This window comes from Dermacentor variabilis, chromosome 1 (assembly GCF_050947875.1).
Source record: "Dermacentor variabilis isolate Ectoservices chromosome 1, ASM5094787v1, whole genome shotgun sequence".
NCBI classification, from domain to species: Eukaryota; Metazoa; Arthropoda; class Arachnida; order Ixodida; family Ixodidae; genus Dermacentor; species Dermacentor variabilis.
Window position 1 is genome coordinate 234,717,138 of NC_134568.1, and position 18,260 is coordinate 234,735,397.

Below are 18,260 nucleotides of genomic sequence, written 5' to 3' on the forward strand. Positions count from 1 at the left end.
AATTACTGAACGAAGAATGGAAATTTTGTTGTGAAATTCAACCATAGCGCTAGCCTGGTTCATCCATCACGGTGCATTTGCTGTGAATGTATATATATGGGAGTCCTCTCTGAATATTTCTAAAGGTGCAAAAGCAGACGTATGAAATTTTTTGAGCAGTTACCGTCACTTTTCTAGAAACCTGTATGTTGTATCGTAGCATTTTAAAAGACATACATCTCGTCCACTTTGCTGTCCTCTGTCTCGCACTTGTAGTATACTCTGAACTTCAAACAAGAAGACCATATCAATACGTGCTGTGCATAATGCAGGAACGGAGGCCCACGGCAGGCACACTTGCTGCAGGGTTTTTCACCTTTCTGCTCAGCCTCGCACGTTGCTCATGGTTAGCCTGTTCTGTGGAAATAAATATTATTGTTATGTTATTAATGTTATTAGATAACATATTTCCTTCACTGTAAATTAAACCAATCATCCAGATTTCTTAATTGTCATGTGTTTAACCTGTGTTCGTTCGACATTGTTACAACATGCTTATGGGAGTCATTTCAAGCTAGATTGCTCGGCCAGAGAAAGTAAAAATGAAAGCCTCAATGTTTATTCCTATCTGGTATTCCTAAACAGATATTTGCAGAATTTTATGCCCGCTTGCATTGCCTGCAATTCAATGCTCAAAGCTGGAAAAACTGATTTCTTTTCTTGCTGTCGAAAGGCTACTTCTATGTCAATAGCAATCTATAATTATTCATTTCGAAAGTGCCAAGCAATGACTATATCTCTAGCTTATCAATGCAATTTTGTTCCATGAACACAATCAAGTTTTCTTTCTTCCTCTCATTAACAGCCATGAGATGAAACGGTTCACTTTCATAAGTATCAGGATGCAAACATTCTGGAGTTTTTCCTGAGCATTTGTCTGCATCCTATCGTGTTTAAGGGAAAATGAGACATCCACCTAATTGTAGCAGTTGTTAGAAAGGACCCATATGGGTTCCTCGAAAGAAAGGCCTCACAGTTGAAGAAAAATTCGTCCTGGTCCGGGACTCCAACCTTGGACCACCGCCTTTCTGGGGCAGCCGCTCTACCATCAGAGCTAACCAGGCGACTAAAAGATAGCAGGACGAAGTCGAATTTCTCAATAACTCGAAGCAAAGGTTCATATACATTTCACGTAAACATTCTGCGGTGGAGAGAAGTATTTAAGGGAAAATGAGACATCCACCTAATCGTAGCAATTGCTACAAAGGAAACCCATACGAGTTCCTGGAACGAAAAGCCTCACAGTTGAAGAAAAATTTGTCCTGATCCGGGACTCGAACCTTGGACCACCGCCTTTCCGGGGCAGCCACTCTACCATCAGAGCTAACCAGGCGACTAGCAGATAGCAGGACGACGTCGAATTTTTTAATAACTCGAAGCAAAGGCAAGGGTTTGACATAAACGTTCTGCGGAAACCCGCAAGGTAGTGTTTTGTTTCTTGAAAGGTGCTGTCATGCACGATTGGCAATTGTAATGATTTTTTTCCTACACTTGGAATTTTTATGTATTTTCCTTCTGTAGCATTTTTATTTGTTTGGTTGCATCAAGCACCAATTTTATCCAGCCTTCAAAGCTCTTTTTTTTTTCTGGTAAACTAAAAATTGCCACATTTTTGCCGTGAACCTTAGTTGGAAGTTAGCCATCATCCATCTTTAGTGTCATCCTGTTGATACTGCTTCATGCTGTGCACCCTTGCAACATTTATGTGTATGTGTGTCTGCGTGGGCGTGCACGCGCGCACACATAGATTTGGATGTGAAATCGGGGCCTTGGGCAGGGGTATCGTTCATCTTCTGTGCAACCTCATGAATTTATTGACTATAGTCCAACAGAAATACAATGTACAAGAATGAAGTGAACACACATGGCGCTTCGTTCTTGTCTGTTGTCTATCTGTTGTGCTTTAGTTCATAATGAATGCACACCAACTCGTCCAGTTTTCAGTTATGTCGGGCTCATAAGCCTGCTTGTGTCCTGTAATATCTGCATGGCTATGTATTCTGATATTTAATTTTTGTCCATGGGCTTGCGAGTCGCATGTCAGTCTCCTGATTTTCCTGACAATCTTGTGCGATGTGCAGGCCCAGACAATTTTCTGTGAATCCATGCAAGGTGTTGTAGTCTGCAAATTTGCACTACTAGTGCTGCTTTGATTATTTTCAGTTCAGCTTTTTTAGGTGTAGGATGACCTGGAATTGTATTCACTTGTTTTGGGTTTAATTTTATGTAGTGTCATACTATGTACTGTTACACTGCTATTGCCACATCAGTGTACTATATGTGCCTGGTGTTTGCATGTGTATTCATGATTAGCTACCTCCTCTGTGCCTTTGGCAGTTGCATATAGTCTCCTGGCCTAATTGTTTGCCCCTATTGCACGGTATGGGCCTGTTGTGTTTCAAGTTCAGGTGCTCCCGAGGTTGTCTCTGAAGGGAGGGGTAGTCGTCTTTGCATCTCATATGCTAGCTGCCATAGTATCTTGGGACCAGGTTCTGAGCTCTTCAGGCAAAGAATTTGTGCTGCAGGCTGCAACTCTACTCTGTCTAGGTGCTTGTTCGTTTGCTCTTTCTCATAGAGGTCTTCAAGCATGGTAAATTTGGAAAGAACTGTTATTACCCGATGCCTGTATTCGATGAGTTGTCTTTTTTGTACGCTGCTGGTAATTCATGCTGTACAATACCTTGGACACAAGCACAGCATCTCCACTTGTCAACCCCCCATGATTTCAAGATTATTCTTTTCATCAGGTGTAGAATTTGCGTCCAGGCATGGCATAATTGTTTCACCCACGTGCTGGCTCTGCCGTCATGGTCTTACACTAGCTGAGCATTTGTGGATGTTGACTTGAGGGTATATTTGTCCAGCTATGTGGAGCACAATATGCAATCTGGGGTAGTTCTTGATTGTAGTCTTTTTTTCTATCGTCGATGCAAGCTGACATCAGAAAGCGAGAGGCCAGACTGGCCAAGAAAGTCTGCAGTGTTGTCGAGAGCTTGTTGCATCATTCTTGATTTCTATATAAGATAGCTTTCCCATAGACTTTAGTACACCATAGGCTGTGGTATTTCTTGTAGTATTCCCGTGTTGTTGGTGTGGGTGGGCCAAATGCACCTCCAACTCTCACCTGGAATTTTCTGTCTTTCAAAAAGTTACTGTTTAATTTAAGTGCTCTAATAGAAATTTTTTTCTCATTGTTCCTCTTATTAGAGTAGCACAAGGAACTGCTGTTCAAAAGCCTCTTCACTCTCTTTATTCTTTCATAAGTGGTATTACGCAATGCCCTGTAATTATGTTTCTGCTGCTTATTGGCCGACTCATATCTGCCAGAAGAGACAACTCTTGAAAAAGGTTTTCTTTGTGATGTGTGTATGATGTAGTATGAGCATTCATGTCGTGTCATTTATACATCTGTAGAACCAGCTTCCTGACAGAGTACATGCTATGCCTGATGATGCTTATTTGTTCAGTGCTGTTGAACAATACATATTGATGCGATGAATGTTTACACACTCGAATTATCAGAAAACATGCTTGTTTTACAATTGTGCCCTTTGCTTTCGATTGGTGTTAGATTTTGCATAAGCATGCCTCCTATGCAATAGTATTTGGAAGTTTAAGGGTTCAATAAATGGTGATGAACTAAATCTATGTGCAAGAGCTTTTTTTTTTACCTATGGCTCCCATCGAAATGTGACTGCCATGGCTGGCAATTCAACCCCTTACCTTGTGTTAATAGCAGAATGCTATAGCCACAGTGGCAGGTGAATGTAAATTCAACAATTTTGTTGTCTACAGGTTTGCTTTCTTTTTTTTCTTGCCTGTATGTATGTAAAACTTGTAATAAGTTTGTTATTGTAAAAAAAGCAGTTTGTTATCCTTTACTGACTAAACCGCATATTGTGTATAGTTGAAATGCATAAATTTCTTTTAAAATCCCAGGGTGGATATGTTCTTACAAGTAGCATGGTATTTCATTATTTAGAAATGGAGTAATCACAGTGGATATCGTTATATGGGTTTACACACTAATATCTGTGATCACAAACTTATAAGAAACTGTTATTAGAAACACGTAAGGCGGGGATGTTTCTGCACACTTGATCAGCTGTGAAATTGCAAGAACCATCTGTACTTAAAAAAATTCAGAATCACAGGAAGGGGTGCAACTGACTGACTTCACTGCACAGTTTTAATTTTCTTTAATGTGTCGTCTTCTACTGTTTCATCTCCACAAGAACAGGCTGTTTGCCTGCTTTTCGCATTGTTGCACAAGTTTTACATGACAGTGAAGGACGGTACATTGTCACTGTGCCACTATAGCAAGCGAATAATTTACTTGATTTACTAACTGTAGGGTTAATTACCATTCAAAGCAAATGTAAATGCAGATGCAGTAAGGGTACAAAGTCCGCAACATATTCAATGTTTATTGGTTTCTGTGCAAGGAAAAATTTCCAGAGAAAAGATGCAACTTAACATACATGAAATATTCTAAAAAAAATTAACGATGCTGTTTATTCAAGCCACGGCGTTAATGCTAACGTAGAAAATTCATTACAATAGCCTACATGTTTGCTCTGTCAAATTTAATAAGTAAGTCAGATAAGATAACCTTTCAAGGTGTATCGGGAAATTCACGCTTGAAAACAGACAAGAGAATGCAAATGAACGGTACTGCATTGAGCAGAATGTTGAAACTTCGGGTTCTTTGCTGTCTTGTCATTTGCCCTTGCCAAGGTTGAGATTATTTAAGCTGTTCTGTCCGCATGATTTTTGTATGCTATTCAACAAAGGAAAATTGGGAAGACCTGAAAAGGCCATGACGTCTCGTGACTCGCAAAGGTGTACGAACCAAACGTGAAAATGCACTTCATTTGCTCCGTAGCGTGTCAACGAGCGCATAGAAATGGGAGAATGGAATCTGCGGTATAAGTTTTTCATTCTCCCTTCGCGTACGTACCGAATTTGGCAGTCCATGTCTCTGCGTATTGCACTCATTAAGCGAGTTGCCATTTTCCAAAATAAATCGGCGAAATAGCTCTCCGCGCAATTTCGACAAAAAACCGCAGCAATCGCTGCGTCGGTGTCACTGTGCAACCAACCGGTTGGTCGCAGCCGAAAATCGAGGGGGTCGGCACTGCGACTGCAATTTTCGTCGCAAACGACGGAAATCGCACTTCTGGTGCGATGAAAATCACGCCATAGGAAACAGGCTTTACAGTCAAATGTCCGTTCTGAATGAATAAGAGAATACAAAGAATCATACCTCATTCATAAGTTGAAGACGTTTCAACCAGTAGGCATAAACATTTCAAAGGGACGTTTAGAATCTATTCGCTATGCTAAATTTCAACGTATGGGCAAAACACTTAGTTTGGTTGCTCAGTGTTTCCTTTTTCTTTTTTTTCCCCTCTTTCTTTTTCTTTTATTTATTTATTCCATTTCAGTACTATTCCCTTTAATTTTGTTCTCTTTCTTTCTTTTTTCACAAGCGCCACTTTCTGCCGCTCCTTCTATTATCTCTTTGAGAGAACGATAGCCCACGACCACTAGCGAAGCGAGTAATAAAGAGGACAGCGGTGCACGGCTTTGACATGCCGGCTGACACACGGCCATTGACACGGGATTACAGACGGCCGTGTTACAGGCCATGTGCACAGCACTCCTTTATTCTCAATTCTACACCATCGCCTCTAACACACCTTCGCTCGTTCCCACACCTACCCACCTTACGCTCTCTCCCCTTTAGAAGAACCCCACCTATACATTCTGTGGTGAGGAAAGCATATGTCACCTTTAAGAAGGCAAGTTCACTTGTCGAAACATTGGCTCCTGCTTTCACATTGTTCTCGATTTGCTCAATATGTAATATAAAAGCACTTTCGAGTACAAATAAAAAAATATGCTTCCTTGCAGTTTTTATACCATCATTTTTCTTCTATGTTTTATGTTAAGTTGCTTGGTCCTATAAATGTTCTAAGCATTTCGATCACCTGCTTTGCTGGTTGGTACGAATTCACCGCACACTGCAGGTTTCCACAGAAATCGTTGGTAACTTTTGCAGGACCTTGTCCGTTGAAGGTGAAGCATGATTGTGCTGAAAAATAATGGTTTGTAACTATTGGGGGGGGGGGGGGTCACATTGCTGGGGTAATTCTAAATAATTACTGTAAAAGTTCCTATCATTTTGTTTTCTGTTGTAAAAGCAAGTTTTTCTTCCCTGTAACCTGCTCCAAATTTGTTTTTCCTGCTCCAAAACTAAGCTTTCCGTGCTACAAAAATTGTTCCAAATCCTATGTCAACCATTTCACCCCTGATTACAGAACCTTTAAAGGTAAAAGATGTGGTTACTAGTCGCTGTGGAAGGCTCTCAATTTTTTTAACCGCCAACTCTTCTTTAACATCTACTAACATCTAAGTTCTGGAGCATCTTTGCATTCATCACTAGTGGAATGCGGCCACCATGACGGGTAGTTGAACCTTGGACATCGTGTTCAGCAGGAGAATGCCATATCCACTGAGTCACTGTAGTTAGAGCTAGTCACACCTTTGCATTTACCTTATAGACTTGTGTAAGGGTCACATCCCCAAATTGCCAGCCCACAATTTGGGGAAAAGATTTCCAATGGATAAGCAATCACGTTAGATGCCATGATGGCGCGCTTCCACATACGCAAATTTTTGCACGCTGCATACTTTTGTGTGCCGCTACTAGATAGCAAGAGCTGCGCATTGAGCTCTCATGCAATGGTACATCCAATGATCCGAGGTGTGCACAATTTTCACCAAGAGGTTCAGTCCCGTGTAAGGACCGCACCTCGTCAAAATTGAGTAAGTCTGGCCCTTACACGAGTCTGTATGGTGGTCACATCTTTGCATTTCCTATAAACAAGCACCTCTATTCCTTCTGTGGCTCCACAGATTTCTCCTCAGTTCATAGAAGCAGGTGAAGCCATCGTTAAACCTGACACTTGTATGATCTTACGTTCTGAAAGAGAGGCTTCAGGGTGCCGTATGCATCCCTGTTGATTGCTTTCTTTTGAATTACAAACTAAATAATAGAACATGTTTTTGTAAAAACATAAATAATGGCTGGAGATTATTCAAAAATGGCCAGAAAATGAAATTTTTAGCCTGCTGTTTCAAAAACTGAGTTTGCCATTTTTCGTTTGTTTTGTGAACTTCTACAATCAATTAAATTTACTTTATTTCCATTAACAAAGTTGTGTAAGTATGATATAAAAAGTATAATGCATGTATTTTTTTTTTAACTCTCACTCAGTCGGAACATAGTGCAACTGCAAAACATCTTCCACCTTGTCTCAGTTAAGATTTTTTTTTTCGTGCTGAAACAAAGGCTTGTATTAAAGAAATAGGCTTGGTGTTAATATATGGAAGGAATTTGCTGTGTCTCCAAAAATTTCACTAAAATAAAGAAATAGTTGAGACCTCCCTGTCACAGTCCTTCAATGAACACACTACATACATATCAAATCAAAGGAAGCTAGACATAGCAGAGTAACCTTTGCATATAGCCGAATAACAATATTTTCTTGCACTTTTTGCTTTGCAACTTAATGCCTATTTTGATTCAGATATCTTAACCTATTTATAAACTTCAAACGCAAACATACTTTGAGTTTCACTTGTAACCAAACCCAGTGGGTTGTCTTCTTTCTTTTTAAGCGATTGTCTTACAGGTAGTGTTGTCTGCTTTAATGATATTACAATTAAGGTGAAGCAGCAACGAGTTGTTTGAATTGTTTTTGTTTGTCTTAGGATCCTGTCTCTACTACTGATGAACCAGTGGCTCACATGATACTGTCGAGCAACAACCGCAGTCTCTCTGTACAGCTTGTGGAGTTTCTGAACAGGCTAGGCACCAATGTTCCGGATGGACTGATGAGGCTTTCTTCTGAGGAGCAAACTGTGAGTTCTGATTGGTGTTGTGCATACAGGTGAACCTCAGTTTGACAAAGTCTCTCTTGCAGCTGACGGTTTCTGAAGTTAGCACATCTCGTTTTACATGTTCTTGTTGTAACACCTCTATTAGCAGTGTTAGCTAATGTGCTGTGAACGAGTCTTTCCAAGTAGAATTTAAATGAAGGTGAGAGAATCATTACACAACTAAGAATATCAAGCAACAAAGAAAGTGGCACTGTTGTGGCATGAGCGCGAGGCTTTCAGTGATAATGATGCGACTAGATATCTTTAACCTCAAGGACAATCACTTCAATAGAGGAAAATTGCAATAATATTGGACCACACGGTGTGTACTTACATGCCAGTAAGTACTGCTTGCACTGGCTTGATGCATCTGGACAATCAGCATATTAACCCATTGAGGGGTAGACTTTTCTTTTTGCAGGTTTTTATTGCAAAAAACAGGAAATAATTTTTATCTGATAACAAAGTGAAAAAAATATTTATATGTGCAGTTTTAAACATGGCACTGATGCGATTGCTGCGTTGAATGCAGCAAATGGTGCTGAGAGGTGGAACCTGCTGCATTTTCACAAAAATCTCATAATTTGCGCCGAGCCTGCGCTATGAATTCTCTTTTGCAGTCTCTCAGAGAAAAGGAAAATGGCAAGCGCACGGAAATCTGTCATTCAGTCTCCCACTACTGTGGTACTATTTTGAGTGGTTGGAGCTAAGAGTGGCGAGTTCTCTATTGTTTATTTATTTACATGTGCCTTAAATTATTCTATTTTTATTATTATTATTATTATTATTATTATTATTATTATTATTACATCATTATAATGAAAGGAATATGCACGCAACATGGAAAATTAATACGACATTAGCAAATACAATATGTAGAGCAATAACAATAGATGATAAACACAGTAACATAATAGCATAATAACATTATAAACGTTTTTGCATGTATATAGTAGTAAGTATAGTAAAAAATTAGGATCACTGAATTTCTTTAACATGTAAAAAAATGCAGGAAAGAAATTAAAGAAGGCAAGATGTTTTGACGGTTGAAACGGCCTATTCGTAGATTAGAAGATTGCAAAATGCACTGTGTTTACATTGGCAAGCGATGTTGTATGGTAGAGCGTTCCATAAACGGACCGCACGGGGCAAAGCTGAAAAATTAAAATCGTGTGTGCTGCCATAAATTCGGGTGTAGCTGAACTGATTGTTCAGTCTTTGTGACGTCAAGGATGCTTTCTTCAGGTTTGATAAGGTTAGGCCAACTGTGTGATTGAATCTATAAAATAATAATACAAGGGCAATATCACGGCGAGTAGTTCGTGGTTGCAATGAGAGATCGACTTTTATTTGGGTTATACTCGGCTGGTTACTAGTAATTTTTTTTAATGAAACTGCTCGCTCTATTCTAGATGCTCTCCAGTAGTTCGATGAGGCATTTTTGATGAGGAGACCATATACATGAGGCATACTCAACTTGTGGCCATACAATAGTTATGTAAGCTAGTTTTCTTAGTGGTGAAGGCGCAGTTCGTAAGTTGCGGCGCAGAAATCCTAATGACCTGGAGGCGTTAGCTGAAATGGAGGTGATGTGATTAGTCCATGAAAGATTGTGAGTAAGGAGCACTCCTAAATACTTATATTCGGTGGTATGGTCAACTATGTTAGAATCCAAATGATAAGAAAAGTGAGAGTTAATGGTTTTTCGAGAAAAGGAAACTACTTTGCACTTCGACACGTTTAGAGACATGAGCTACATTGCACACCAATCACTAATATGTGCAAGATCATTTTGGAGTACCGTATGGTCAGCGAAACAGTTAATCGAACGGTATAGAATGCAGTCATCAGCAAATAATCGTACAGAAGAGGGTATATTCGGTAAGTCGTTAACGTAAATTAAAAAAAAGAAGAGGTCCGAGTACACTGCCTTGAGGTACACTGGAGGTGACTTCAGACGGCAGAGGAGAAGTTGGCAACAACAGTGAACTGTTTGTGATTAGTAAGAAAGTTACGAATCCATGATAGGGTTTGTGAGTCAAGTTTAATCGCAGAGAGCTTTGATATCAGGCGACTATGCGCTACATGATCTAACGCTCTCGAGAAGTCCAAAAAGATGCAGTCAATTTGTTCATTACTGTTCATATCAAAGTGTAAGCCTGGTGTGAATTCTAGTAGTTGGATTTCGCAAGAAAATCCTTTTCGGAAACCATGCTGTTTCGGGTAAACAAAGTTGTTGGATTCAAGATGAGAATAAATATGGTATGCGATAATGTACTCTAACATTTTGCAGTAACTGCACGTTAGTGATATAGGACGGTAATTTTCACTAGAACTCTTGTTACCTTTCTTAAAGACGGGCACTGCTTTTGCTATCTTCCAGTCTGTAGGAAGCATACCACTTGTAAGGGATTGATTAAATAGGTGTAGCAGAATTTTGCTTCATACTAGTATTGTGTTTTTTAATATTTTAGAATTTATACCATGTATGCCAGAGGATGAAGACATTTTAAGGTTATCTATAAGATCGACTGCACCTTTTAAAGTGATCGTGATGGGAGCCTTGTGCCGGAAATAAAAATCAGGTACAAAGGGTATGTTAGAACTATCTTCTCTTGTAAAGAGGGATGTGAAAAATGAGTTAAATGCTGTTAGACACATACTGTCAGGAATGGATGAGTTGTTTTTATCCTGCAATGAAATATTACTGCACTTAATACTAGGGCTAACTATGTCCCAGAATTTTCTATAAAATTATGGGGTTTTACGTGCCAAAACCACTTTCTGATTATGAGGCATGCCAAAAAAATAAAAAGAAAACTCAAACCGCGCTCTTTTCAGAGGCATGTATTGCTTCCAAGCGAGGTGCCTCTTGTACAAAAGGAGGCTCTCATCAACAGAGACATTGAATCGCATTCTGGCGTGTAAACAGTGCGACAGTGCTCCCTTACCATCTCACGAAGGCCAGATCCTCCACAGCCTTGGCGGAGGATGATTTTCTTCAAGGCCAGCTTCATTGTCAACAAAATGAAGGAACTTCATTATCATCTTAAACCGGCTTCAGCTCATTAGTTCATATAAAATTGGCATCCGGAGGATTGCTCTCTTTGACCCATACATAGAAATTTCCTGTTTTTGAATTATTCCCTGAAGGATAATTATTACCAGAAACACGTTGAGCTCTTCTACAGTCAACTTCTTTCAAAACACTGGCTCAAGTTGTGCCGAGCAAGAAACTGTTCAACATATTAGTTGGCTTCGCAACGGATGAAATCTGTTATTTCATTCGTTACAAACAATTCAAAATACTCCACACAGTTCCTGTCTTCTGTCACAGGTACCTTTATGCCAGGTGCGGCTGTGGAAGCAAGCCTTGGAAGTACCGATAGAAGGTTCTTTGAATGTATCGGTGTCCACTGCAGACACGTTGAGGCGCTGTCAACCGAAACGAATGACTCAGAAAAGATGTCTTGCACAGTAACGTCGCTGCTACTCTCGGAGGAAACCGAACTTCTTGTTCACTGTCCGAGTCCGACAAAATTTCTGCAAACAAAAGTTCTTTTCTTTTTTCTGGAGTGGAGCCGTTGCCGGCACGCGCACGCACAGAGGAGAGGGCCATTTTTAATTCCAGTTGGCAGCATCGAAACGTTTCTAGACCAGAATACAAGCATTGAGTGCGGCATTTTTTTTTCTTGTTTTTTCTGCACCATCTGTTGAAGGCAAAAAAAAAACTAATCAAATTTTATCAGGGTAGTTTGACTGCGGCAGTGTGCTAGCGTTTGTTTCAGCTCAGCTCTTCTACTCTAGGGAAAGGGTTAAGGACGCTCAGTGTGCACTTTTATTTTTTGTAGTGCCACCCCCAATTCTGATTTTATTGTTTGACAGTAAGTGCGGTGAGTGGCAACTGGCACAGGGTCAAGCGCGTCCGAGTTTACGGGCATTTGATGCAGTATAATAAGGCACATGCTGGCCAGGACAGCTAATGGGAGTTACCAAATTTGCCAATTTAACATGAGTCAAATACACACTGTTTTTGTGTAACGGCTGGCTAGTCTTGCTTTGAACATTGACATTGCAATCGCAATGATCCAACATAACAATATAACGCAACTTGCAAATAAATGCATGTGCATATGATCATTCGATATTCGATTCTATATTCGAAGCTACCTTTGTGTTCGTATTCGATTCGTATCTGAAAATTTTAATATTTGCACACCCCTACTGATTACCAATAAACATTCTTTGTTCCATTTAGCAGATAAAAATAGCAATTACAAAGTGGCAACTTGAAGTGAGAAGTTTTGCAATTTCTGGGTTCAAACTTGCAATAATCCTCTTACACAAGAGCCCATCATGATTTGTAAGCTCACAAGCATTGGCCAATATGGCATTGATTTAAGTAATAATGAAATGATAGCCGTGTTTTCCACAAATCGTAAATCAAATTTTTATGAGGGTAGCTTGCAAACCTTGTCACTAATAATTACTAGCATCAGAAAATTCCTTTGCCTGCTCCCACCCATATCCTCAGTGCCATTAGTTACGGTGTTAGTAGTACAGTGTGTATTCCTTGTTTAATTGAGGTTGAAACTATGATCAGCAGAAGTAAACTATACTTGTTACGAAGCAGAAACCACAGTACGTGCAGCCATGACTTTGTTAGAAAGTAACATAATTCCTTTTACACTGGCAAAAAGGGCGGCAGACAAAAGAGCCACTTAAATGACTTGTGATGAAACAACAACAAAAAAAGGTTAACCAAGCAGTCTCTGGACAAACCACTAGTAACAACAGACCAAGTTCTAAAAAATAACTATGAATACAGAAGAATGTTGTTGATACGATTCCCTTTCATACGATTTCCTGGCATCAACATTTGCCATTAAGAACACAAAAAAATGATCCAATACAGTTGCGCCTTATTTTACGCGTTAATACATTTCCAGAAAAACACTCTTGCAGCACTAATGTTCAGTTAGTACCAAAACTGCAATTTTATGATATGCTTTTTGCTGCTAGATCCTGTCTAAACAAGGAAAGGTGTGAGGCCAACATAATCGAGAACAGTAGCCACCTGCCACCGCAGCTTTCCTGCTGTACTCACCTGCCCGTGTCACATGAGAACACCAGCGTGCACAGTTGCCTATTCCAGTACCAGCAAATATTCTTTCAGGTCATCGTAGGCTGCATTCACAGCTATCGCCGCAAACCTTATTGCGATAAGCATCTTCACCTGTGTCGCAGCACGCATGCCATAATGCTATTGGAAGTGTATTATATGCTCTCAATTTGGTGGTCCAACGAGGGGAGCATCATATTTTGCTTTGGCGGCATTGTATTCTCGTGTTGTCTACCAGCTCAATTTAGTTTTTGTTTCCCATCCGAGTCTTAAAATGCTATTCAATAGAAAAATGACAACATGCTTCTTGGGCCTCTCAGGCCCTGCAGCACGACACACGTCATTGTCTCGTGCTCCAACAATTCATATTGAGTGAGCACGTCATAACTTCCTAACAAAGTGCCCTGCCAGAAGAAGCTTCTGACCCAGGCCGAATTCGAGGAGCACAAACATAAGCTTGCTGAAGCCACAAAAACGACAATGCATCCATCAGGCTGCTGCATGTTCCAGCCCGCGTCATGTCACTCTACAACAATTTGCGCAATGCTTCACGTTATGTAGAAGTCAACTACTATACTTGAGTCTGCCAAATTTTTTTAGTGGCTTTTTGTCGTACGTTTTCTTAGAAAAAACTTTTTTTTTCTTTCCGAAACTTAAGATCGAGGTTGTATTGTACTGTGTGGTTGGAGTATGAGCCACTTCTTTGCTGATGTTTTGTGCTTTGAATAGTTTTTGCTTTTCTTTTTCATGCAGTATATGAAACATAAGAGAACAGTACATTACTAATTCAAGTTGTAGGCTCTTTAGCATGTATCCACCGTAACTGGTTCTAGTGAACTGCTGTACATACTTTCATATGAGCCATCAGCTCCTTATCCACACAGTATATTAGTGTTGCCACTTGTAGGTCACTCTAGTTCTTAATGTTCATACTGACTCGAGCCAATTTCTCTTGCAGAAAGCATCAAAAAATGCCAGGTTGGCGCTGTGCCCAAATCTCAAAGCATTCGGTCATTGCGAAAGGAAGACAGCAGAGAAGCGCTGCTCATATCGACATCAGATCATACGTGAGGCAGATCACTCACCGGCATGGACAGACCTGCCATCTCAGGGCCAAGTCCTCATTGTAGTGACCAAAGTGGTGAATGCGTCACGCTTTTATGCATGGATTCTTCAGCACTGGGATGCATCACCTAGTTCTACAAATGGTGAGATAGACCAGAAGTGATATTACATTGGCTTTTAAGACCTATAGTTTCTCCCAAATTCATGAGGCAATGCAAGCTTTGGAAATGGACGTGAATAATTCCTTGCAATCTTGCAGTCTGTGTGTCTTTGCCACTGTTGTATAGATGTTGTGCGTTGTATATATTGTCAGATGCTTAAATTTCTTTACTTTTTGTGGGTGATCGTTTTTAACCAGATTATCACTGTTATCGAGTTATTACCCAGTCCAAGATGTGCCTTCTGTATCTGAAATATCTGCAATGTTGCCAGCAACTCTATAGGAAAAGTGCCCTGTCTAATCAGATAGTGCACACAGCAAATAGTGTTGTACATTCTCGAATGTATGCAAGCACCAGCAATTCCTCTGGACTGTGGGTGATGCAAGCATAGATAGCAAACATACTTTACAGATCAGTTTAAATTTGACTCGCAATTTTGCCTTGTCGCTATTGTTGTAATTGTCGAGTGTTGCTTGCCTCTCTGGGTGCCGACAAAGAGAAAAATTGCGTTTTGCGCGCCTACGTTAAGATCACGCGGAGGAACCGAAACTGCAAAAGCACGTTGACGCTGAGAGCGAGAATACCTCGCGAGCGGCGGTTATAAACAGGCTAAGAGCAGCCCCTGTCAAGATAGAAATAAACTTCCACCACCTCTGCAAGAGAGTGCCGACAAAGAGTAAAATGACGTTTCGCGCGCCTCCGTTGCGATCACTCGGCGAAACCGATACCGCAAAATGGGTGTAGCCGCAGTCTGCGCGACACGCTGAAGCTAGAAATAAGTTCTGTTTATCTCCCCAAGAAGGTAGCCCAAATTTCAAATGCTTCTTGTAAGTCCTAAGAGGTGGCAGCACCTCCCAGTGAGCACACATCGTCATTATGGCGCGAAATTTCAAACGGAGGGTCGAAACCATACCCATACGGCAAAGACCTTGCGGGACAGAAAACCGCCACCGTACACGTACAGCAAAAACATTCAAAGGGTTAAAAGGAAAATGATCATGTGTGCGGAGATGAATGGAAATTGGGCCGCATCACGGGCGTTCGGAGTTCTTGAAACATGCGTGCATGACTGGCACACACAGGAGAAGCTTTATACTCCGGCGGCTACCACGTATGGCGCGGCCACGTGGCCCCTATCTTGAAAGTGATCTGCGACGGAGACAGAGTCTACGCATCTAGGCGTACCATGCTGTGTTCTTGTCACTTAGTGCGTGTTGAAGCAAGAGGCCGCACTAAAGTCAATTCGCTAGCTCCTGCTACGGCACTTCCCCACTCCAGCGTTTTCATAGTTTCCGCGACCATTGTGTGAGACGTTCATCTTTGCTTGTGCACACGTGACACCGTGCTTGTTCTTTTAGTTAGTAAGCGAACTACTATCCTTACTTTTCGTATAGCTTTCTACTATTTTGCTATCATAATCGATGCTTCACCTTTCTGGCGAAACTGCAACTTCTTTTATTTATCGCAACTTTAGAGTATTGGGAGTAAATCTCGGTTTTTCCAAATGAGACAAAATTGTATTCCTGTAGGAGTAAATTGAGTGCGCGATACTGTAAAGGACATTTATCTTTTTTAGGTCGCAGCAAACTGGTGCGCTTTGCATTTGAGGTGTTTTTCTTTTCTTTTTTTTTTCCACGGAATATCGGTGTGCGTTACAATCGAGTGAATACGGTACGTTGTTTAATTGCGAGAGCAATTGTACGGACATGCCAGGTGCATTTCCGCTGTTGGTGTCGCCATGAGGTTCCATACAAGGTCCAAAGGCAATAAAATCGTCAACAAGCGCCGTATGCTGTATGTGCGAGTGAATGCATGCAAGGGTGAGCCGGCAAATGCGGCTCATTCTCATGTGTGCGAGTGAGAAAGACAGGCTGAAAGCACGGCTTCTGTTGCACACGAGGCACGGTGGTGAGGCGAGGGAGGGGGGGTCTTCTCTGGCGGCTGCTGCTTACAGCGTGGCCGTACAGGCACTGTACCTTGAAAGCGATTTGCAACATGGCCAAAGTGTGCACCCACACGGGCCTCATCTTCAATGCGATCTGCAATGTTTGCGGAGTGCATGTAGCGCTGGTAGCTTCGTATGTGCAGTGCTTTCGACGTTTTGTTCACGTTGAAGCAAGAGATGCACGAAGGTCAGTTTGATTGCTGCTGCTGCCGCAATCCTCACTCCTACATTTTGACAGCGAGTTTCTGCGCTTGTCGAGCGAGATATATCCATGCTTACCTGTACGCGCATGACACTGCGCTTGCTAATTTAGTTAAAGCACGTTGGCGGGCTAATTGGTTTGAATTTATAATAGAATGTGTCATCTTGACTGAACGAAGACGTAAAAAGAGTTAGACACACAGAGACAGCACTGTCTCTTTTTCTGTTCCTTTCTACATCCTCGTGCAGTAACGCTTACACATTATATCATTGTTAAAGGGACTGACAAACGATTTTGAAAGACTAGGTTTTTATGGCACAATGCAATGCTCACCCTCGGTAGTGTTTACATCTCCAGTGGTTACTTCCAAAAGCGCATGGATATTTAGTAAGCAGAATTTTTCAATCTGAGCAGCTTCTAGAGAAGTAAGAGTCCCTCCTCCAGCAGTGCTAAGAAGTGAAAACAGTGTCGATAGCCTGCCTTGCAAAATGTGAAAGCCACCCATCGTTCTGCTTTCACAGGAGTGAGTGTAACTGTTGTTAACCACCTACCACTTTGACCTTTTCAACCACTTTTGAATATAAAGAGCTGGTGCAGTAAGTTCGCATTGTTGTGCAGCCATTTCTTATATTTGTACCCCGTTTTTCCCTGAGTGCACGCCTACGTCATGGCTGGCACCCGTCGTCGTTGTTCTGTCGATAGACGAGCCAAGCCAACTCATTGAAGCAGTGCCACTTTTCTGCTCACTATAAACAAAGGTTTATACGCACATTGTAAGCCAGGAAAAACTTATAATAATAAAAAGTATACTGCATTTCGATACTAATAAAAAGACCAGGAACCGCGTGCACTAGTAGAAGGTCACATGGTTGACTTCTTATGCAACTTCATGTTTTTGCCGCATGGGGCATTAAAGGTCATTTTTTGCAACTTTTAGTGTTGAATTAGAAATATCAGTCCACTTTTAATGAGAAAAACATGGCACGTTTTAGCCACTACGATAGAGCATCATTTCAGCAGCGGAGTTATTTTTATTCATGTTCTGAGTGGTTGTCTGTCCCTTTAATTTAGTTGGTAAGCAATGTTTACAAGTTCATACAGCTGACAAAGCTACTATCCTTACTTCATATAGCTGCCTACTAATTTGCTATCGGTACTTCGCCTTTCGGGTGAAACTGCAACTTTTTTTGTGTAAACAACTTTGATATAAAAAATAATTAGAGTATGGTTAAAACATTTGCTTTCTTTCCTCAAAAATCTCTAAAAGGTTAGCTTTTTGTTATGATAAAGACACATGAACACGACATGTGTAGTGATTGGACCACACAGCTGCAAAAACAAATGTTTACCAGTTGCCAGGATCCTGAATGTAGCTCCCAGTTTTATATTTGCTCGGAGAACACATGTTATCACTGCAGATAAGATATGATACTTTTTTTTAACATGCTATTGTGGTGCCACAGTACTGCCAAACACAATAACCAGAGTAGCCTCTGTACTATAAAAGCTGCACATGCTGTAAACCTTGTGGATGGTGCTCACTTTCCTGTTATGGATCTCTGCCTCTTTGCAGAAAGCAAATCAAAAGTCAAAGAGAACCTGGAGCTTCAGAATGCAATGGTGTTTCTGAACGAATACTTATCACAGCCAAGTAACTGTAAATCTATGGTTGAAAAAGCCATACCCAAAGTTGGTGAAGTTTATGGGCTGGAGCACAGCTATGGCCATTTCCGCAGGGTCTTGGTGAGAATACCCTCCCCTTTCTTAAAAAAAATTTTG

At 40.9% G+C, this 18,260-nt stretch overlaps 1 protein-coding gene across 6 annotated transcripts in view; it reads left to right on the forward strand.

Annotated features, from left to right (window-relative positions):
• Positions 1-18,260, forward strand: part of LOC142559637 (putative ATP-dependent RNA helicase TDRD12) — a 220,059-nt gene that overhangs the window by 117,305 nt on the left and 84,494 nt on the right. For all 6 annotated transcript variants that reach the window (XM_075671239.1, XM_075671210.1, XM_075671233.1 and 3 more), the window contains 3 exons: positions 7,819-7,968; positions 14,067-14,316; positions 18,055-18,224. In XM_075671239.1, coding sequence (XP_075527354.1) covers positions 7,819-7,968; positions 14,067-14,316; positions 18,055-18,224 — 570 coding nt within the window. The remainder of the gene's footprint in view (positions 1-7,818; positions 7,969-14,066; positions 14,317-18,054; positions 18,225-18,260) is intronic.